Raw genomic sequence first — 22,322 nt, forward strand, 5'->3', positions numbered from 1 at the left:
CAGCCAAAAACTGAGAAATAGAATGCTTTATTGATCGATACATAATGAAATGTTTCTGAAAGGGTTAATGTTGGAGATTGCATTAAGCTTCAATCTGATGGTTTCATATGAGTTTAGGTGGGGAAAAACTTGAACATTTTTGTATCTTCAAGAGGAAACACAGTTACCCTAGATCTCCTCATAGCCTTTGTATCAGTTTTTATAATGTCAATAACTGACTATCTTGCAGTAAACTACTTCTTGCTCAGTACAAGGAACACCCCTCAGGCAGTTGACACATGACAGAGCACAAAAAGAGGAAAGAATCTAGAGCATAAGAAATATGTTCCAAGTGACTGAGAAGAACCAATGGCCAACTTGCCAAAATAGGCTCAAGCAAAGTCAACAAGGCCAAAACAGATTGAGAATGAGCTACCATTTACTGACATTGTTAAAGAGTGGCCAGATCTGCTGTCCATTGAGCTGGCTGAGACCATAGACTTTGTATATCAATAGCATTTTATAATTATAAACAGCTTACTAATTATTCCAGTTTTCCTTCAGGAAGAGGTCCTGGAAAGGATATGCTGGGATACTTAGAGTTTGATATCTCAGTGAGAAACCAGCAGTTACGACATTGCAGTGTTCCATCAGTCATGACATGCCCATCGGCAGTGCAGCATTCCATCAGTGGTGTACAGGGAGTGTCAGTGATGTTGATCAGTCTAAGTCCCTGGCCCATCCTAACTCATTGTGAAACCTGCAGCTTTCAGAACTATAAAACAGTCCTATCATTACTGAAGAAAACCTAGGTGACAGAAAGCAGCAAAGAAGATGGAAATGATGAGAAATACAATGAGCACTGGAGCTCATTGATCAATCTTTAACTGAAATGTTCTAACACCAACACAGCACCTGGTGAACAATGTATAAAAGGAGATTCAAATTTGATGTCATACAATAAACCAGCCAAGAGGAACATTTCAGTTCTACATCTTCCAAGGAAGACTTATCAGTCACAGTGACAGAGCTAAGTCAGCAGCAATCCTCAGGTAGTAAGGCTAAGGATGTGAATGTGTTGGGTTCACAAGTAGGTCAGCCTCATGAAGACATTCACCCTAAATAACAAGTTGAAGTAAAGAGCTTACACACTTCATGACAGATGTAACAGCAGATTAAGACTCCATGGGAGCCAACACTGAGGTGGGACAACCAATGCCCACTAATTCAGAACGTGTTCAAGAAAAAATTGCTTGACCCAGAAATCTGGGATACTGCAAAAAAGAAAATATCTGTTTCAACAGAGCATGAAATTCATGAGATTAAAGGTCTCCCAGTTGATAGATTGAGGCAATTAATTGATTCAGTAGGGAACAGTTCCGCTGTGAGAGAAATTGAGGTGATTCAGTGACCTTATCAGGAAGGATAACCTTGGTGAAGGACATCCAAAATATAAATTGTCCTCCAAGGCAGAGCAACTTTACAGATCAATTCTGGGATCAAGCAAAGTCGAAAGTTGTCAAGCAAAAGACCTTCCAAGTCTGAAGAGAACACATTCTGGAAGAATAGTGAAACCTCCAGAGCACTTGAATATGACAAGTCAGAACCTTGGGAAATGGATTAGTGGTAAATACAATTATACACATGGATGTATTATATTAACTTTGGGACAAAGCTTAGGGTGAGGTGTTGTATAATGACTTCAGAAAGGTTAATGTTAGAGGCTGCATTAAGCCCCACCAATCTGAGGATGGCAAAAGGAATTAGGTGGTGGAAGGAAGGTAAAACAGCCCTGAATTCAAAAAAGGACAGACTTTAGGTCTCCTCACAGTCTTAATAACAATGTCTAGCTTACTCATGCCATTTGCACCTGATTGCTATCATGCAATAAGCTACAAGCTGCTAGTTTAGAAAGAAAAATAGGGAAACAATGAAACAAGTTGTTAGCTGTTGATAGCACAGCACCTACAGCATTTGATGATAGCGGGTCAGAGGCTCAATGTGTTATTAATGGGTGACAAGTTCTAGTCACCTGGCACAGTCTTTGCTGAACATTTATATCTTTGAGGCACGCATGCTTTGTTAGATATTAACCTCCCTTTGCAGGGACAACATGAGTTGTCCCCTCCCACTCCACCAAGGATATGCAGGTCTTTGGACTCCTCCATCGCCAGACCACAACAAAACGACGGTTGGAGGAAGAGCGCCTCATCTTCCGCCTAGGAACCCTCCAACCACAAGGGATGAACTCGGATTTCACCAGTTTCCTCATTTCCCCTCCCCCACATTGTTCCTGTTCCCTGGATGCTGCCTGACCTGCTGTGCTTTTCCAGCAACACATTTTCAGCTCTGATCTCCAGCATCTGCAGACCTCACTTTCTCCTCCAACATGAGTATAGCCCAGGGGTGGGGAACCTGTGGCCTTAAGGCAAAATGGGGCCTTCTAGGCCATTGTGTGTGGCCTTTTGAATGAATCCAAATTTTGCAACATTCACGAGAAATGCTTTCTTGCTTTTCAACCACTTATTGCTGCGAATCTACATTCTCCTACTTAACCAAAATCAAGACGCCCTTAAGGTCACAAGTGACGGATACCCATCCAGAGGATCTGCTAAAACTGCAGACCTCCATGCTGCAACCAAATATTCAAATGCTTTCCTACAAAAAACAGTCACAACAAAGTCATTAAAAGGTTAGTTAACTTTAGAATTAACATTTAAAAATTTTTTTTTTAGTTAGTTAGTACATAGTGGTTAGATTTTTACAAAATAATGTGAATTTTAAAGAATATATAATTGAAGTTTCTTGGATGCGGCCTTATTAGATTACAACTAACATAATGCGGCCTTCCAATGTGAAAAGGTCCCCCACCTCTGGTATAGCATTTAAATGGCATAGATGTAAATATTAAAAAGTCAGTCTCTATTTAATCCAGATCTTTATGGGATCATGTTTCCAGTGCTTCACGGTGCCAAAAGCTTAATTAAAATCAGTGAGAATTGCATTTACACTTTAGTATCTTCGGGGAATTGTGCAACATCTTTCACACATGATTAATTACTCAGAGGTACAGTCACACTCATTAGTCAGATCATTACAAGAGCAATTAGTGGCACAGCAATCTCATAAACTGACCAGTGTCCTTAGGGAAGTGTACTAATCCAGGCACCACATCACTCAGATCAACATGGGATATCTAGCGTTCACTTAAACTTGGAAATTGGGCATCAATTTAAAATCACACCATGAGGACAGGTGCTTGAAAAGTGCAGTGTCAACCCGGTATGTCACAGATTAGATACAGAGTAATGCTGTCTCTGCACTGACCCCATCAAACACTTCCAGAACAGAAATAGCACAGGATTAGATACAGAATAAAGTTCATTCTCACTGTCCGATCAAAATACTCCCAGGACAGATACAGTACGAGTTAGGTATAGAATAGAGGTCACACTACACTGTTCCCATTAAACACTTCCATGACAGGGACATCACAGGCTAGATGCAGAGTAAAGTTCCCTGTATGTTATCCCCATCAAACACTCCCAGGACAGGTACAGCACTGTCCCCATCAAACAATCCCAGGCATATTGTGTACAGTTTTGGTCATCCTGTTTGAGAAAAGACATAGTTAAACTAGAAAGAGTGCAAAGACGATTTATGAGGATGCTGCCAGGACTAGTAGGCCTGAGTTATAGGGAGAGGTTGGCCAGGATAGGACTTTACTCCTTGGAACAGAGAAGAATGAGGGGTGACCTTATTGACGTGTGCAAAATCATGAGGGGCATTGATAGGATGAACGCATATTGTCTTTTCCCCAGGGATGGGGAATTGAAAACTAGGCTAAAGGTGAGAGGGGAAAGATTTAAGAAGGACCTGAAGGGCAACTTCTTCACTCAGAGAGTGATGCGTAATTGAAATGGACTGCCAAAGAAAATGTTTGAGGCAGGTACAATAGCAACATTTAAAAACATTTGCACAGGTACATGAATAGGAAGGGTTTCGAGGGACATGGACCAAATGCGGGCACTTGGGACTAGCAGAGTGGGCACCATGGTCAGCATGGACAGTTTCGGCTGAAAGCCCTGTTTCCATGCATATTACTTTATGACTCTGGATGACTCTACGACAATTACTCTATGCGATTAGATTCAGAGTAAAGCTCCCTATACATTGTCCACCTCAAACACTCCAAGTTGAGTAACTGCAAGGTGTTAGATACAGAGTAAAGCTCCACCAATATTGTCCCCTCAAACGTGCCCCGGATATTACTATAAAGAGTTAGATGCAGAGTAACACTTTCACCATTAAGCACTCCCAGGACAGATACAGCATGGGGTTAGGTACAAACTAAAGCTCTCGCTGCTCTTTTTCTCTTTTAAATGGCAAAGTAAAGCTACCTTATAAACTGAAAGCAAAGCTCCTTTTAAACTGACCCCCTCAAACACTTCCAGGAAGGGTACAGTATGTGGTCAGCGACAAGCTTCCTCTATTCTTTTAAACTGACAGCTACCTCTAAACAGTCCTCATCAAACACTCCCAGGACAGGTACAACATTGGTTTAGAAATGGGGTAGAGCTTTCTCTACTCTTTTAAACAGAAAGTATACTGAACATAAAGTTGCTTTTGTCCTTTTAACCTAAAAATAAAGCTCCCCCTATACTTTTAATCTGAAAGTAAACCAAAAGCAAAACTCCCAAAAAAACTGTGCCGATCAAACACTCCCAAGATAGTGTAGTTTATCTGGACTTTAGCAAAGCTTTTGACAAGGTCCACATGAGAGACATGAGAAGGTTAAAGCACATGAAATTGAAAGAAACCTGGTGAGATGGATCAAAAATTGGCTAAGTAATCAGATGCAAGGGGTAGTGGTAGTGGTGGAAGTCAGTTGAAGTGACTGGAGGCCAGTGTCCAGCAGTGTAACTCCCGACCCCCCCGCTCCGCCACGTGCCCCTGCAAGGCTCAGTCCTGGGACACACTGTTTGTTATACAACTAAATGATACAGATAAAAACATGGGGGGAATGTTAAGCAGGTTTGCAGGTGACACCAAGATTGGTAGGGTGGTTAATAGCAAAGAAGATGGTTATGGGTTACAGGAAGATATAGATGGGTTGGTCTGATGGGCGGAGCAGTGACAGATGGTATTTAACCCTGATAAGTGCGAGCTGATGCCCTTTGGAAGAAGAAGCAAGATGAGGGAGTATTTAATGAATGGCAGGACACTGGGTAGCTTAGAGGAACAGAGGGATCTTGAGGCAATTATTCACAGATCTCTGAAATCAGCAAAGCATGTGAATAGGATCATTAAGAAGGCATACGGGACACTTGCTTTCATCAGTCATGGCACAGAGTATAAGAACAAGGAGGTACGTTGGTGTTGTACAGAACATTAGTCAGGCCACAGCTGGAGTGCAGTTCTGGTCACCTCACGACATGAAGGATGTGACAGCACTGGAGGGGCTACAGGGGAGGCTCACCAGGATGTCGCGTGGGATGGAAAAACTGAGCTATAAGAAGAGGCTAGATAGACTTGGATTGTTTTCTTCAGAGCAAAGAGGACTGGGGATGGGGGTGGGGGGGTGGAGTGTGTGATTGATGTGTATAAGATTATGATGGGTATGGACAGAGTGAAAGCAGCTGCTCCCCTGGGTTGAGGGGTCAAGCATGAGGCGGCATAGTTTTAGGGTGAGGGGCACGAGATTCAGAGGGGATTTGAGAAAAACAACATTTTCACTCAGTGGGTGGTGGGAATCTGGAGTGCACTGTCAGAGGAGTGGAGGCCAGAAACCTTACACCTTAAAAATAATTGGATAAGCACTTGAAATATCAAGGATATAGGACAAATGCGGGAAATTGGGATTAGCCCACCTGTAGTGATAGTTTTGTTGGTGCAGGCTCAATGGGCCAATGGGCTTTTTCTGAAGAGTATGACTCTATGACTCTACAACAGAGTAAAGTTCCCTCCGCACTGTCCCCATCAAACACAACCAGGTCAAGCACTGCACAGAGTTAGATACACAGTAAAGTTCCCTCCACACTGTCCCCATTAAACACAGCCAGGTCAGGGACTGCACAGGATTAGATACAGAGTAAAATTCTCTCCATGCTGTCCTCATCAAACACTCCCAGGACAGGGTCAGCATAGGGTTAGATGGACAGCTATCAGCCCTTACCTGATACTGTACAACACGTTGCCATTTTTGAAGATCCGCAGCAGTTTGTTGTCTGTTGTCACTGCGTGGAAATTGGCCCCTTTCTCGTTGGCAAAAAACAGGTCTGGCTTCCAGATGGAGTCCAACATGGAAGGATCAAGGTCAAGGGAGTCATCGGGGTACTCACTGTACGCTAACCGAGGGTCATTCCACTCTTGCCGTAAGAAGACGTTGAGTCTATAATCCTGAGAGAAACAACAGGCAGTTTGATCCACCAATTCTATCGGAAGGAATATGTGAACTGCCAACTGATCGCATTGTCTTGTATTCCCAGCTGAGAAACAGACCATTCTGCCAACACCCTGTGCTCCATATGAACCTCCTGTTCTTCCATTTCTCCCTTGTTTGTTTTTCCAGCTTCCCTTTGTAATGGATTATAATTGTTCACCTCAACAACTTCCTTTTGCAGATGTTCCACATTGCAGAATCATTGAATCATAGATCATAGAAGATCACAGAATCCCTACAATGTGGAAGCAGGCCATTAGGCCCAACAAGTCCACACCGACCCTCCAAAGAGTATCCCACCCAGACCCGTTCCCCTATATTTACCCCTGACTAATGCACCCAACCTACACATCCCTGAACACCGTGTGCAATTTAGCATGGCCAATTCACCTAATCTGCACATCTTTGGATTGTGGGAGGAAACTGGAGGACCCGGAGGAAACCCACGCAGACACGGGGAGAATGTGCAAACTCCACACAGACAGTTGTCTGAGGCTGGAATCAAACCCAGGTGCCTGGTGCTATGAGGCAGCAGTGCTAGCCACTGTGCCACCCTAATCATAGAGCTATACAGTATAGAAAGAGGCCAATCAACCCATCATGTCTGTATTGGCTCCTGAAAGAGCGACCCAGCAAGTCCCATTCTCTATGATTCTATATATCAAGCTCTTTCTTGAAAGCTCATCTGGAATCCACCTCCACCACTCTCCCAGGCAACACATTCCAAATCCTAACAATTCTCTGAGTAAAGAAGTTCCTCCTCATTTAACTCCTAGCTCTATTGTTGACAATACTGAAGTTGTGATCTCTAGATACTGATATACTAACTAGTGGAAATAGAATATTTCCACCCTGTCAAAATTGTTCACGGTTTTGAACACCTCAATGAGGCCACCTCTTAGTCTACTCTGCTACAAGAAGAATAGGCCCAGTTTCTACAATCATTTCTACAACCTTCTTTAAGTAAGATGCCCAGAACTAAACACAGTATTCCAAATGTGATCTGATCAATGACCCAGAGAGGTATAGCTGCTTATCTCCACTCTCTTGCTTTCAACATTTCTACTGAGTTTCTGAAACATCTTCTCTGCAACTACTTTACAGAAGTCTTTTTGAATTTTAAAGAGCTCTCTCAAATAACCTGGCCTATTCTCGAGACATGAGTCCTGCCTGTTTAGTCCATCCTGCCCATTCCTCTATGGGTCAATTCTACCTGTTCTGTTCTCTTGTCCTACATGAGCATAAAACAGAAATGGACACAGTGACCTTCCCCCTTGCCTCTGGGTCACTGTTGCCCATGGTGGCCACCCTTTTTCAACTACCCCTTCACCATCTGATACTCTCCTCAAGCAGCTCTAGTCCAATTTCTTTTGTGCGTTCAGAGGTCTACTTCAACCTTGCTACTCAACAGATCAAAGTAAATGAGCCCACAACCTGACAATCACAGGATCCCTCACTGACTGTCAAGTTGGTCACATTCAATACAGACCCCAGGCTTGGGCTGGGGTGTGGCGTGGTGTGAAGGAAAGAGAAATTAAAGCAAAAACAGCATAAAGTAATGGGACGGTTAGATATGGTCAAGCTTTCGGACTTGGACACAGAGGAGGAGACCACTCAGTCCATTGGCTGCCATTCTGGGCTTGTTTGCTCTGATAGACTTTTTCGACTCCCAAGAGAGGGGAGAGAGAAAGGGAAAGAGAGTGGTGCAAATGGGGAAAGATAGGATGCTGGGACGTTTGCTTGCTTGCTTTGGAATTTGGCTGGAAGCCATGACAAGATGATGACAGAAATATGGTGTTAAATCTTACCTGGAATAATGGATTTGGGGGTGAGTTTCCTAGACAGCTTATACTCCAATGGGTAATTTATTTGTTCCATGGGACTTATCACAATCCCTCTGCTCTCACCAGCCTGGACTATATGCCTACCTCTCTGATGCTCTGATATATCCCCTCTAGCCACATCCTCTTGACTACCCTCCTGATTCCAAAACTGGCTATCCATTCTGTCTAGATCTGACTCCCCCCACCAGATGGTTTTGAAGGTAGTATTCCTACGTTTGCGCTAAAAGCTCTGAGTTCAAGACTTACTCTAGACTTGGTGGCCCTAGAAACGTGGAAAATTGGAACAGCAGTAGGCCATTCAGCCCTTCAAGCCTGTTTCACCATTCAATAGGATCCTGGCTGATCATCCAACATAGTACCTTTTCCTGACTTGTGTGCACACTCATTGATCCCTTTAGCCCTGAGAACTAAATCTAACTCTTCTTGAAAACATTCAATAATTTGGCCACAACTGCTTTCTGTGGTAGAGAATTCCATAGGCTCAACACTCTATGGGTGAAGAAATGTCTCTTCGTCTCAGTCCTAAATTGCATACTGCATATCCTTAGACTGTGACCCTGGACTCTCTGGTCATCAGGAACACCCTTCCTGCAATTACCCTGTCTTCCTGTTGGAATTTTGTAGGTTTCTATGAAATGCCCTCTCATTCTTTTACAATACAGTGAATATAGTCCTAACCGATCCTATCTCTCTTCACATGTCTTTACTGCATACCAGGAATCAGTCTGGTAAACCTTCGCTGCACTCCCTCCACAGCCAGACATGCTTCCTCAGATAAAGAGACCAAAACTGCAGGCAAGGTGAGTCATAACACAGCCAAACAGCCACCCTGTAAATCCCTCCATTAGGTGATTGTACATGGAGAAATTCCTGATGAGGCAGTCCCTTGAGGTGACTGCAGTGCAATGGCCTCTTTATGTTCAATGAAGACTCCATGTGGAGGATCTTGATCTGATGGATTACCACATGCCCAAATACCTCTCCAACCTAGATGGATACACTGACCTCACCCCAACCCTCAACACCAACAAATGCAGCAGAATGCAAAGCATCAATGCTGGGTTCCATTCCCTGAAAACACTGATGGCAAGAAACTCAGCAAGGTAGCCATTTTGTGGCACAGAATACAGAACAACCTCGATTATCCGAACAAGACAGGCAGGGAGTATTTTGATCGAATAACTGAGAGTTTGGATAACAGATTGTTTGGATAATGGATAGCGTTTTTACGGGACCTCGATAATTTGTTCAGATAATCCAAAATTTGGATAATTAAGGTTGTACTATATATCTCTTCACTTGAGCACCTGCCCATTAACTCTCACATGCATATTGGAGATTTAAGATGGCCATGCCTGTGTCTGGAAGTGGGTGCCCCCTGCTGACGTTACTCTGTCCCTGGTGGGTGCAGATGGAATCCTCACAATGTGGAATCAGTCCATTCGGTCCAGCAACTCCATACCCACCCTCTAAACAACATCCCACCCAGACCCATATCCCTACATTTTCCCATGATTAATCCACCTAGCCTGAATACAATGGACATTTCAACACGGCCAACCCACCTAACCTGCACATCTTTGGATTGTGGGAGGAAACTGGAGCACCCAGAGGAAACCCACCCAGACATGGGAAGAATGGGAAAACTCCACACAGGCAGTAGCCAGAGGCTGGAATCGAACCCAGATCTCCTGGTGCTGGGAGGCAGCAGTGCTAACCACTGAACCATAGTGCCTCCTTGCTGCCATATTTTTGTGAAAGCTGAACTCAGAAGAGCCAGCAGAAATACACAGCAGTGTCAACCCCAGGGAATTTGTGATTGCAGCAATCACGGCTGTCCTGTGAAGATCCAAGTTTTCATCATGTGACTTTGTCCAAAGACATTAAATTCCAGGGGAAGGAATTTGTAGTCTGACTAAACCCAGATATTTGTCATTTGCATCTGATGTGACTTTGTCAGAAGCCACAGCTTGGAAGACAAATTAACACGTCCAATTGCTCAAGTGGTTGTGGGTGACCTCCCTGTAGCCCAAGATGGGTCAGCTTGTGATACCCTTCCCCTGTGTCGGATTAACCTGCTGATATCAAGAGGGCTATGAGCAGAGTATTTACACCAAAGCCTTGGTTAACACACAAACAACAAAGGCTTGAGAATAAGGTGTTTATCAGGTTTGAAAAATATAATAAGGCTCAGTTCTCAGCATCAACTATTCACAATATCATACAGTCATCAAATCATAGAGGTTGACAGCACAGAAAAACGTCTCTTCGGCCCATCAAGTCTGCACCTGTCCAAACCAACCACCCAACTATTCTCATTCCATTTTCCATCACGTGCCCTATCGCCTTGTATGCCTTAGTATCTCAAAGAACAAAGAAAGTTAGAGTCGAAGGGTGTGGTGCTGGAAAAGCACAGCTGGTCAGGCAGCATCCGAGGAGCAGGAGAATCATTCCTGATGAAGGGCTTATGCCCGAAATGTCAACTCTCCTGCTCCTCGGATGCTGCCTGACCGGCTGTGTTTTTCCAGCACCACACTCTTTGACTCTGTTCTCTAGCATCTGCAGTCCTCACTTTCTCCAAAGAAAATTACAGCACTGGAACAGGCCTTTCAGCCCTCCAAGCCTGTGCCAATCCAGATCCTCTATGTAAATCTGTCGCCTATTTTCTAAGGATCTGTATCCCTCTGTTCCCTGCCCATTCATGTTTCTGTCTGGATACATCTTAAATGGCGCTATCATGCGCTCCACTATCACCTCTGCTGGAGACGCATTCCAGGTACTTACCGACCTCTGTGTGATGAACTTTCCACATATATCTCCCTTAAACTTTTCCCCTCTCACCTTGAACTCGTAACCCCTTGTAATTGAGACCCCAATGGGAAAAAGCTTCTTGCTATCCAGCCTGTCTACACCGCTCATGATTTTGTCAACCCCAATCAGGTTCCCCCTCAACCTCCTTCTTTCTAATGAAAATCATCCTAATCTACTCAGCCTCTGGTCATAGCTAGCGCCCTCTATACCAGGCAACATCCTGGTGAACCTCCTCTGCACCCTTTCCAAAGTATCCACATCCTTTTGGTAATGTGGCAACCAGAACTGCATGCAGTATTTCAAATGTGGCTGAACCAGATGACCTGCCAACTCTTGTACTCAATACCCCATCCGATGAAGGAAAGCATGCCATGTGCCTTCTTGACCACTCTATCGACCTGCGTTGCCAACTTCAGGGAACAATGAACCTGAACACCCAGATCTCTCTGTACATAATTTTCTCCAGGGCTTTTCCATTTACTGTATAGTTCTCTCTTGAACTGGATCTTCCAAAATGCATCACCTCACATTTGCCCGGATTGAACTCCATCTGCCATTTCTCCGCCCAACTCTCCAATCTATCTATATTCTACTGTGTTCTCTGACAGTCCCGTTCACTATCTGCTACTCCACCAATCTTAGTGTCTCAAGTGCACAGCAAAATACTTCTTAAACATTATGAAGGTTTCTATCTCTACCCATTACAGGCAGTGAGTTCCGGATTCCCATCTCCCTCTGAGCAAAAGAAGCCACCTCTCATCCCCTGTAAACCTCCTTCCCTTTTCTCAAATCGCTGTCCCCTGGTCACTGATCCCTCCACAAAGGGTAAAACTTTCTTCCAGTGTAGTCTAGCTATGCCCTTCATAGTTTTATGTACCTCAATCATGTTCCCTCTCAGTATCTTCTTCAAAGAAAATAATCCGTTTGTCCAATCTCTCTTCATAACTAAAACTTTCAGCTCAGGGAACATTCTGGTAAATCTCCTTGGCACCCTCTCCAGTCTTATCACTTCCCTCCTATAATGTGGATTCCAGAACTGCTCAATACTCCAGCTGTGCCCTAAAGAACATTATATACAATTTCAGCATCATCTCCTTGCTCTTAAACTCTATGCTTTGGTGATTTGTAAATATCCCTTCTTAAGCACTTTATCTACCTGTCCCACTACATTAAGAGCTGAAAATGTGTTGCTGGAAAAGCGCAGCTAGTCAGGCAGGATCCAGGGAACAGGAGAATTGACGTTTCGGGCATAAGCCCTTCCTGAAGAAGGGCTTATGCCCGAAACGTCGATTCTCCTGTTCCTTGGATGCTGCCTGACTAGCTGCGCGTTTCCAGCAACACATTTTCAGCTCTGATCTGCAGCATCTGCAGCCCTCACTTTCTCCGCTACATTAAGAGACCAATGTACATGCACACCAAGGTCACTCTGATCTTTGGTGCTTCCCAGGGCCCGACCATTCATCATGTATTCTCTTACCTTGTTTGCCCTGCCCAAGTGCAGTATCTCACACTTGTCTGGATTGAATTCCAATTGCACTGAACAGCCTATCTAACCAGCCTAGTAATGTAAGGCTATCCTTCTCACTATTTACTATCTATAATGACTTTGAGGACAAAGCAGAGTGTAATGTACCCACATTTGCTGATGATGTAAGAACTTATGGAAGACATGTTGCGATGAGCACACAAAGCATCTGCAAGGGGATATAGATAGATGGAGCAAAAACTTGGCAGATGGAGTTTAATGTTGGGAAGTGTGAGGTCATGAACTTTGAGAGGAAGAATCAAAAAGCAGACTATAATTAAAATGGAGAGACTCCAAAACAAAAGTGTAGCACAAAGGGATCTGGACATTCTTGTATGTGAAACACAACAAGTTAGGAGCAGGTGCAGAAAGTAATGAAGAAGGTAAATGAAATTTTAGCCATTATTGTTAGGGGTTGGAGTTTAAAAATAGGAAAGTCTTGTTACAGGGTATTGGTGAGACCTGACCTGAAGCACTGTGTACAACGTTGGTCCCTGCGTTTTAAAAAAAAAGGACGTATTGGCATTGAAGGGAGCTCAAAAGAGATTCAAAAGATTGATTCCTGGGATGAAAGAGTTGACTTAATAGGAACTGCTGAACAGGTTGGGCCTGTCTTCATTAAGAGTTTAGAAGAATGAGGTGATCTTGCTGAATCAGACAAGAGGGAGCTTGACAGAGTTGATGTTGAGAAGGTGTTTCCAATCGTTGGGGATAGCTTGAACTAGGGGATGTTGAGGAAGTCTCAATTGAAACAATGATGCATAACAATTTTTTCTCCCAGAGGGGAATGAATGTCTGGAATTCTGCACTGCGGAGAGTTGTAGTCACTGAGATATTTAGAGAGACAGCAGGTTGTTGACTTGAAGTATTGAAGAGCTGAGCACTATGAGGAGTTAGCATTAAAGAGACCTGGGGCAGATCAGCCATGATCTTATGGAATACAGTGCATATCTGAGCAGTCAAATGGTCTACACCCACTCCCTTTTGTTTTGCTATGGTTTAGATTTTCCCAAAGGGATAAATATTGGAAAACACTGGGGTAAAGTCCTCTATCTTCTTTGAAATGTGCCAAGTGATCTTTCATATCCATCTGAGAGGGCAGGCAAAGTCTCAGTTTAATTTTGTGCATGTAAGATACAACTTCTGACAGCACAACAAGTCATACCCAAAACTTGGAGTGTCCCCTTCAGGGGAAACCAGTCGGTGCAAACCTGTTCTTGCAAAGAAGGTGATTAAAATAGAGCAGGGCAAGAGCCGGTGAAGTAATCATTGCCACTATCTCACACAATTGAAACAGATAACCCAGTCCAATGCTCACCATGGTCGTTTCAGTCACTGAACCAAAACTGTTAATGAAAATATTGCAAGTGACATTCACTGGAGGACCTGGAAAACAAAGAATACAATAGTTAGAAGAGTAAGAAAGAGACACTGACACAGAGAGGTTGACAATAAGAAACAGAGAGGGGATGAAGGTAAGAGACAGTGAGACCAAGGCAAAGAGGGAGAATGATAGAAAGCTGGACTAAGGGAGTGGGTATTAGGTGAAAAAGAAAGAAAGCAAGGGCAAAAGAGATAGAGGCCAGAAGGAAAGAGTGATCAAGGGCAAGAGAATGATAGTGAGAGTGAGCAAGTGCTAGAAAGCAAGGTTAGAGGTGAGAGAGAAGGTGAAAGGAAAGTCAGAATTAGAGGTGTGACAAAAAGAGAGTAGAAGAGAGACAGAGAGAGAGAAATAAAAGAAGCACAGACAAGTATATAAAAGTTCAAGAGATCAAAAAAGAGGTAAAGAGGTTAAGGCAGATGGACAGAGAGAAGGTGAGAGACAGAAATGCTTCTCTTCTGCACTGGTTAGGAAGTGGTGCAGACAGCCCATTTTCAATAGCTTAGTGGCTGATTGTATGGCAGATATGGATGCATTTTGCAATATTTGTTTATGATTAGACATCACTCAATCTATACTGTTTCTGGCAATGTTACATTTACACATCAATGATATGTTCCACCCAATTTAAATGGGAATAAGAACCTTCTTATATTTTCAGTCCACCTGATGAGGGATTCCTACATGGTGTAAATCATCAGGGCAGAGACACAGCCATTCAGTGCCACCTATCCAGAAGGCAGTATGAATGAGGGAGGAGAGTGGAGAGGAGATTGATATTACCATTCTGGCAATTTGCTGCTGAGGCAGCACCAGTCACAATCAGATCAATAGGATTTCCCAGTTCACTGGGGGTCTAAAGTAGGGTGAGTGTTCGGGACAACTTGACCACAATAATAAAGTCACTGTAAGTGTCTCTGAGTCCTGAAGCCTGGTGTAGCAGGACATTGAGGCACTATGATCAGCAAAAGGTAGGCACAGGCCCTGGGATTCAAGAACCCACAGAGTCTTCCAGCACAGTAGGAGGCCATTCTGCTGGTAGTGTGCATGCTGGCTCTTTGAGGTCATTCACCTGCTCTTTCCACCTGGCCCTGCTACTTCTTTGCCTTCCAAGATTTGTTTAGAAAGCACATTCCCACTATATAAAATATAATTCTTAACATATTGCTGGCTTTGTTTGACCAAGTATCTTAACGTTGTGCCTAGAGGAAAGGCTAGAGAAAATAGGAGCAGGTGTTGAGTTCTCTGTCCTGTTGTCTGCTCCACCACTCCATATGTCATGGTATTAAAGAGTTGAATTGTATTGAATTGAATTAGGTTTATTGTCACATGCTCACATGAGTGTCATGAAAGATTTACAAGTCACCATTTAGATCATCGTCTTTGGTACAAAGGTACCTAGCTACAGAGTCTTAGTTACAAAGCCGAAAAATAAGGAAAATATAGTTAATAATTTCTTATTAAAAAAGCAGAAACACAGTTAACAGTTCAACACCATAGTCCACAATCACATGGTCATGGTGGGTTCACACTCCTCGCATTGCCCATAGTGTGAGGTGCATTAGTCAGAGGGAAATGGGTCTGGGTGGGTTACTCTTTGGAGGGTCGGTGTGGACTTGTTGGGCTGAAGGGCCTGTTTCCGTACTGTAGGTAATCTAATAATTAAAAAAACAAGGGTTCGACCTTTCCCACGCCTCACTGCCCTGGGCCACCTACTCCCATTCTTGTCACCCATCTCCTCATACTGCCTACTCCTGAGAGGGCATGAAAAAGAAAGGGCAGGGGTAAAAAAACTGAAGATGAGCATATAGGTGTGCAATGGAGGGCAGTGGGCTGAAATGTCTGATTTCCTGTCTCAATTCTAGTCTTTTACCCATTTTGCATATGGCTTGATTGAAAGAAATCTGTCTGTATCAGATTTAAATATACCCATGATGAAGCAGCCACAATCCTCTGGGATCAAAAATTCCAAAGATTCACAACCCTTTGAGTGAAGAAATTTCTCTTTGTCATTATTCATCCTTTATCATGTGACCTTGCCCTGTGATTTAGCTGTCCCTGACCAGCAGAAATAATCTTTCAGTCTGTAGCCTGTCAAGTCCCTTCAGAATCCTCTATGTTTCACTGAAATGTTACACTTCTTCTAAACTTCAGAGAATGCCAACCCAATTAAATCAGAGAATAATCCTCTTATCCCAAGGTCCAACTGAGAGAACCTTCACTGAACTACCTTCAAAGCAAGTATATTCTCTCTGAAATATGGAAAACAAAACTGTATAGATATTCCAGATATAGTCTCACTAAAGCCCTGTACAATCATATTAACACTCCCTTATTCCTGTATCCTAGTCCCTTTTTAAGAAAGGCCAGTGTTCCATTTGCTTCCCTAATTGCTTGTATGAAACGTTTGTTAATTTTCTGTTTTTCATGTGAGTACACTCAGGTCCATATTGAACTCATGCTTTGAAATCAGAAAATGGTGCTAATGAAGTGAATGGGGTTAAGGCCGACAAATACCCAAGGCTTGATAGTCTCCCATCCTGGAGTACTAAAGGTAGGGGTCTCAAAATGTTAGATGCATTGGTGATCATCTTCCATAAAGTTTGGAGCAGTTCCTACAGATTGGAGAGTGGAAACTGTCACCTCACTATTTGAAAGTGGATGGAAAGAAAAAAAAACTATAGACAGTTAGTCTTGTATCAGTAATGGGGAAGATTCTTGAGCCTATTATTAAAGACCTGATAACAGAATATTTGGAAAGCATTAATGGGACTGAACAGAGCCAGGGTGAGTTTATGATTTAGCTGTTTTAATAAAAAATTGATCACTCTTTGTTGGTTTCCAAAACATGCCCAATCCTAAGTTTTTTTTACTATTGTTTGCAATATTACGAGCTTCTTATTTTAATCTAATACCATCCTCAACTTCTTTAGTAAGTCAGTGGCAGGCCTCTCTAACTGAGTTTTTGCTTTTCTAATTTAATGTATTTTTGTTGAGCATTATGAATTAGTTCTTGAAATTTTCACTTTATTTATTATCATACAAATTTTCTCAGCTCTTTCTTCTTACTGACAAATTTGCTTTACTTAATTTTAGAGTTCAATGTTGGGGTGGAAGTAAGTCAATTTTTCAAGCTTAATATGGAATTCAATGGTATTACAATCACTTTATCCCCATTAATCTTTAATTATGAGGTTGCTAGTTAACCCTGCCACATTGCATAATTCTTGGTACAAGGTAACTTTATTACAAGTTGATTCCAAATGTATTTATTCCAGGAAACTGTCACAAAAGCCTTCTATGAATTCATCTTCCAGGCTATGTTTTGTTAATTTGATTAGCTCAGTCGACATGAAGGTTAAACCTCCACATAATTATAATGTTGACTTTGTTGCAATCTCTAATTATTCAAGTTTGATGCTTTCTTCAACAGTAGAAATACAGTAAGGGGGCCAGAAAGTACTTACACCCAGAAGTCTATAGCCCATTGTTATTCAAAATCTTCGGCACTTATTCATTCTCCCACCAGCAGAAATAGAGTATTCTCAGAGGAAATTAGAAATTTTGAACATCTCTGTTAAATCTCGCAATAGCGCTGGACAAAAATCCCAATTTCTCAAATCTCTCCCTTTAGATAAGCTCACTCATTCCTGACACCATTCTATACACACTTTACTGTCATGACATTGTCCCTAAAGTATGAATACAACAGTGCAGCTGAGGCTTAGCATTCTTGCTTTGTATCTCCATTGCTTTATTAATAAATCCAAAGAATCTGTCTACTTTGTTTTTATCAGCTTTCTCAACTTGTCCTGCCACATGCAAAGATTTGTGTACATACATCCCCAGTTTATGATCTTACTATTTACTTTATATTGCTTCTCTTCCTTCTACTGACCAATACGCCTCTCTACAATTCCCTTTATTAAATTTCATCTGTTATATGTCTACACATTTCACCAGAGGGCTATATCCTCCCAAAGTTTCTTACCTTCCTCCTCATTATTTACTATATTTTCAACCTTTGTGTAATGTGTGGGCTTTGAAGAGATGTCCTGTATTCCCAAACTCAGATCATTCATATAAATATCAAAAAGAGCAGTGGTTCTAATATTCACTTCGGAAATATATCACTATATACTTCCTTCCAATGTGAAAAACAGTAGTTCACCACCATTCTTTGCTTTCTATCTCTAAGTTTTTTCCTGTATCTTTAATCTCTGGGCTGAATTTTGCCAATAAGCATACTGCATTGTATCTTTTCAAATGACTTTGAGAATTGGCTTGACAGTAGGAGACAAGAGGGTGGTGGTGGAGGGTTGTTTTTCAGACTAGAAGTTTAGGTCCAGCAGTGTTCTGCAGGGATTGGCGCTGGATCCGCTTTTGTTTGTCATTGATCTCAATGGTTTGGATGAGAATTTAGAAGGCGTGGTTAGTAAGTTTGTGATGACACCAAAATTAATGGTATAGTTTACAGTGATGAAGGTTATCTAAGATTACAAAGGGGTCATGATCAATTGGGCTAATGGACTGAGGAGTTGCAGATGGAATTTAATTTGGATAAATATGTGGTATTACATCTTGGTAAAACAAACAAGGGCAGGACTTTACAGTTAATGGCAAGGCCCTGGGTGGTGTTGTCAAACAGAGATACCTAGGGGTTCACATATATAGTCCTTTAAATGTTACATGATAGATAGACAAGGTTGTTAAGAAAGTGTTTAGCATGCTTGCCTTCATTGCTCAAACCATTGAGTAAAAGAGTCAGGACATTATTTTGAAGTTGGACAGGACATTGGTGAGATCACTTTTGGAACACTGTGTACAGTTCTGGTCACCCTGCTATAGGAAGAACATCATTAAATTGGAGAGGGTTCATAAAAGATTCACTAGGATGTTGCCAGGACTGGAGGGTTTGAGTTATAAGGACAGCCTGGATAGTCTGGGACTTTTTTCACTGGAATGTTGGAGTGGGATGACCTAATAGAGGTTGTAAAAATCATAAGGGGAATAGATAAGATGAACAACAAAGGTCTTTTCCCTGGGGTGGAGGGGAGAGGTGAGGTGGAGTTCAAATTGAGGGGGCATGATTTTAAGGTGAGAGGAGAAAGGTTTAAAAAGGATCTGAGGGACAATAGAACATAGAACATAGAACATAGAAGAATACAGCGCAGTACAGGCCCTTTGGCCCTCGATGTTGCGCCGATCCAAGCCCACCTAACCTATACTAACCCACTATCCTCCATATACCTATCCAATGCCCGCTTAAATGCCCATAAAGAGGGAGAGTCCACCACTGCTACTGGCAGGGCATTCCATGAACTTACGACTCGCTGAGTGAAGAACCTACCCCTAACTTCAGTCCTATATCTACCCCCCCTTAATTTAAAGCTATGCCCCCTTGTAATACCCGACTCCATACGCGGGAAAAGGTTCACACTGTCAACCCTATCTAACCCCCTAATCATCTTGTACACCTCAATCAAGTCACCCCTAAACCTTCTTTTCTCTAATGAAAACAGCCCCAAGTGTCTCAGTCTTTCCTCATCTTTCCTCACTGTCCTCATACGACAATGTTTTCATACAGATGGTGGTTCATATGTGGAATGAACTGCCAGAGGAAGTGGTAGATGCGGGTATGGTTATAACATTTAAATGACATTTGGACAGGTGCATGAATCAGAAAAATCTAGAAGGATATGCACCAAATGCAGGCATGTTTAGTTTAGTTTGGGAAATTTGGTCAGCATAGACAAGTTGGACTGAAGGGTCTGTTTCCATGACTTTATGACTCTAGGTCCATATGAATAACATCAATTGAACTATCCCTAACCATAACCCTATCATCATTAGTGCTTGTGTAGTACTGATACCCTGTTAAATGGTACAATAAAAACAGGATACTGGCTTGATACTGAGCATTCTACAACTTGTAGTGGACCATCAGCAGCAGCAGAACTGCATTCAACCACAAACTGTGTGCTCATACCTGTCCTGTTGAATGCATTGTCCCTGGTAATCAAGGATGCAGATATTGTGTGAAGCTATGACGGGTGGACAGACTGACTGTCCTGAAAAGTGTGACCTCCAACCTAACAGATTCATGCCCTGATTCACCCTCACCGTCCTTCATCGTCTAGTCTTGTTAAATAATCAGTCTCTGCCAAATATCATGTAACGGAATGTTCAGCACACAGTCCTGTTTGAACCTAAGACACAGCCTTATTGCTGTGTAAGAGATCTCCCACAACAATGTGAGCCTTTTACTGCCCTGCCTAATTACAGAGTTTCCCCGCACTGTATTCTTATTAAAATTCCTATTACACCTTTTTATTTTCCCCCCATCACTTGCCCCTCCTAGATTTCCACTCTATCTCATCCTCTTTTCCTTTATTCATTTAAGGGATGTGAGATTGGCCAGCATTGTTGCTCATCTCAGTGAAAGTAGTCTTAAACAGCAGCAGCCCATTTGGTGGAGGTAAGCCCAAAATTCTATGAGGGAGGGAGTCGTTCTAGGATTTTGACCCAGTGTCTCAACCGTCATTATGTGTTGACTCCTCCCTCTCTTAATGCAGTAACTCTTCGTTATTTGCAGCCCAGATTCCTCAGCAAGCAGCTCTGTTTGTAGCTCACTGGGTACATTGAGCTGCTTGGTCGAAAATCTAACTGCTTCCCAATTTTTGAAAGCCACTGGAGCAATGGTTCATTTTGTGCCTAATTTGGGGACAGTTTGCAGGAATCGGTGCCAAACAAAACAGGAACAAAATTCTTCCTCATTAGTGGAGCTAATAGTTGCTTCTTATTTTCTTCTGCAGGAGAAGAGCGGGACAAATCCCAACAAATCTATCACTGTGAAACCTTCAGTTTTATATGAGTGATCAATACATTAAATCCATTCCAGAAGAAACAATTCAACCAATTCTTTGAGGCTTCCCTGAGGCAACAGCCGATATTTATCACGTAAACAACATTGCTAAACTAATTACTGGTCACTACCTGATGGCTGTCTATGGAATTTCTCAGTGTGTAAATTTTCTGTTGTTCCGATGTTACAACGGCCAACTAATTTCATCGATTACAAAGCCCTTTCAGACATGCTGAGGTTGTGAGGGGCTCTATACTGATGCAAGTGTTTATTCAGTGGGCAATGCCACAGAGAGCAGTTTGTGCAATGAATTTATTCACAGGCTTTGGTGAACAATCAATGGCAAATTGGCAGAAATGGTGTGTTTGTTCTCAGCTATAGTACTCAAAGTAGTAGTGTCCTGCCTTTAACAAAAGAACAAAGAACAGTGCAGCACAGCAGCAGGCCCTCCAAGCCTGTGCCAACACTAAAAGTGTATTCATTTATAGGATCCCTATCCCTCTATTTCCTCCGATATTCATCCAAGTGCTTCTTGAATGCTGCTATTGTGTCTGTTCCCACCACCTCCTCTGGCAGCACGTTCCAGGCGCTCACCACCTTTTGCGTGAAAAACTTGCCTTGCATGTCTTTTTAAAATTTCCACCATTCCCCATCCCTTCAACCTGTGTCCCATAGTAATTGGCCCCTCCTCCATCCTGGGAAAGAGCCTCACATTTGCCACTCTATCCATGCCATTCACAATAGACAATAGACAATAGGTGCAGGAGTAGGCCATTCTGCCCTTCGAGCCTGCACCGCCATTCAATATGATCATGGCTGATCATTCCTAATCAGTATCCTCTTCCTGCCTTATCTCCATAACCCTTGATTCCACTATCTTTGAGAGCTCTATCTCACATAGTGTGCAGGGTGTGAAGCTGCCTGTGGCCAAATGCAGCACGACTTAGAAAATTTCCAGATTGGGCTGAAAAATTAACAACTGCCATTATCACATTACATCGTCAGCCAATAAGCATCAATAAAGAATTTAGCTTTCATCACCTGATATCCATTGTCGTTACAATCACGGAATCCCCCATCTTAGGAGTTACGCTTAACCAGAAACTGAACTCGGTGAGTAATTTAAATATGTACTTGAAATAAGGTTGTAATGATTTGACAAACAGAGAGCTGGAGTGCATGTTATTGTTAATTGCACTTTCGCTGAGAAGGTCCTTCAATGTTTAAATGGCTAACAACGGTCAGCTGGGATTTGTCTATTGTGTTTCCTCTGCACTCGATGGGCAGGATCCATTCGTGAAATGTTTCCTTTGCTCGAAGGTGACAGCATTCACGTTATACTAGAAGAACTAAAATAAGGAAGTTGCCAATTGTGGAACACATATGTTCGATATCTCTGCCTGAACATTGGAGAAAACAATTGCCTTTGCTTTGTCCAGTGCTTCCAGCCAATTCTTGATCCCACAGATATTTTA

The 22,322-nt window shown here is 42.5% G+C and overlaps 1 protein-coding gene across 5 annotated transcripts in view; it reads right to left on the reverse strand.

Moving 5' to 3' along the window:
• glra4a (glycine receptor, alpha 4a) overlaps positions 1-22,322 on the reverse strand; it is a 57,804-nt gene that overhangs the window by 14,236 nt on the left and 21,246 nt on the right. For all 5 annotated transcript variants that reach the window (XM_043704302.1, XM_043704304.1, XM_043704300.1 and 2 more), the window contains exons 3-4: positions 13,920-13,987; positions 6,155-6,378 (exon numbers count right to left, since the gene is read on the reverse strand). In XM_043704302.1, the coding sequence (XP_043560237.1) occupies positions 6,155-6,378; positions 13,920-13,987 (292 nt within the window). The remainder of the gene's footprint in view (positions 1-6,154; positions 6,379-13,919; positions 13,988-22,322) is intronic.

This window comes from Chiloscyllium plagiosum, chromosome 15 (genome assembly GCF_004010195.1).
Source record: "Chiloscyllium plagiosum isolate BGI_BamShark_2017 chromosome 15, ASM401019v2, whole genome shotgun sequence".
NCBI classification, from domain to species: domain Eukaryota; kingdom Metazoa; phylum Chordata; class Chondrichthyes; order Orectolobiformes; family Hemiscylliidae; genus Chiloscyllium; species Chiloscyllium plagiosum.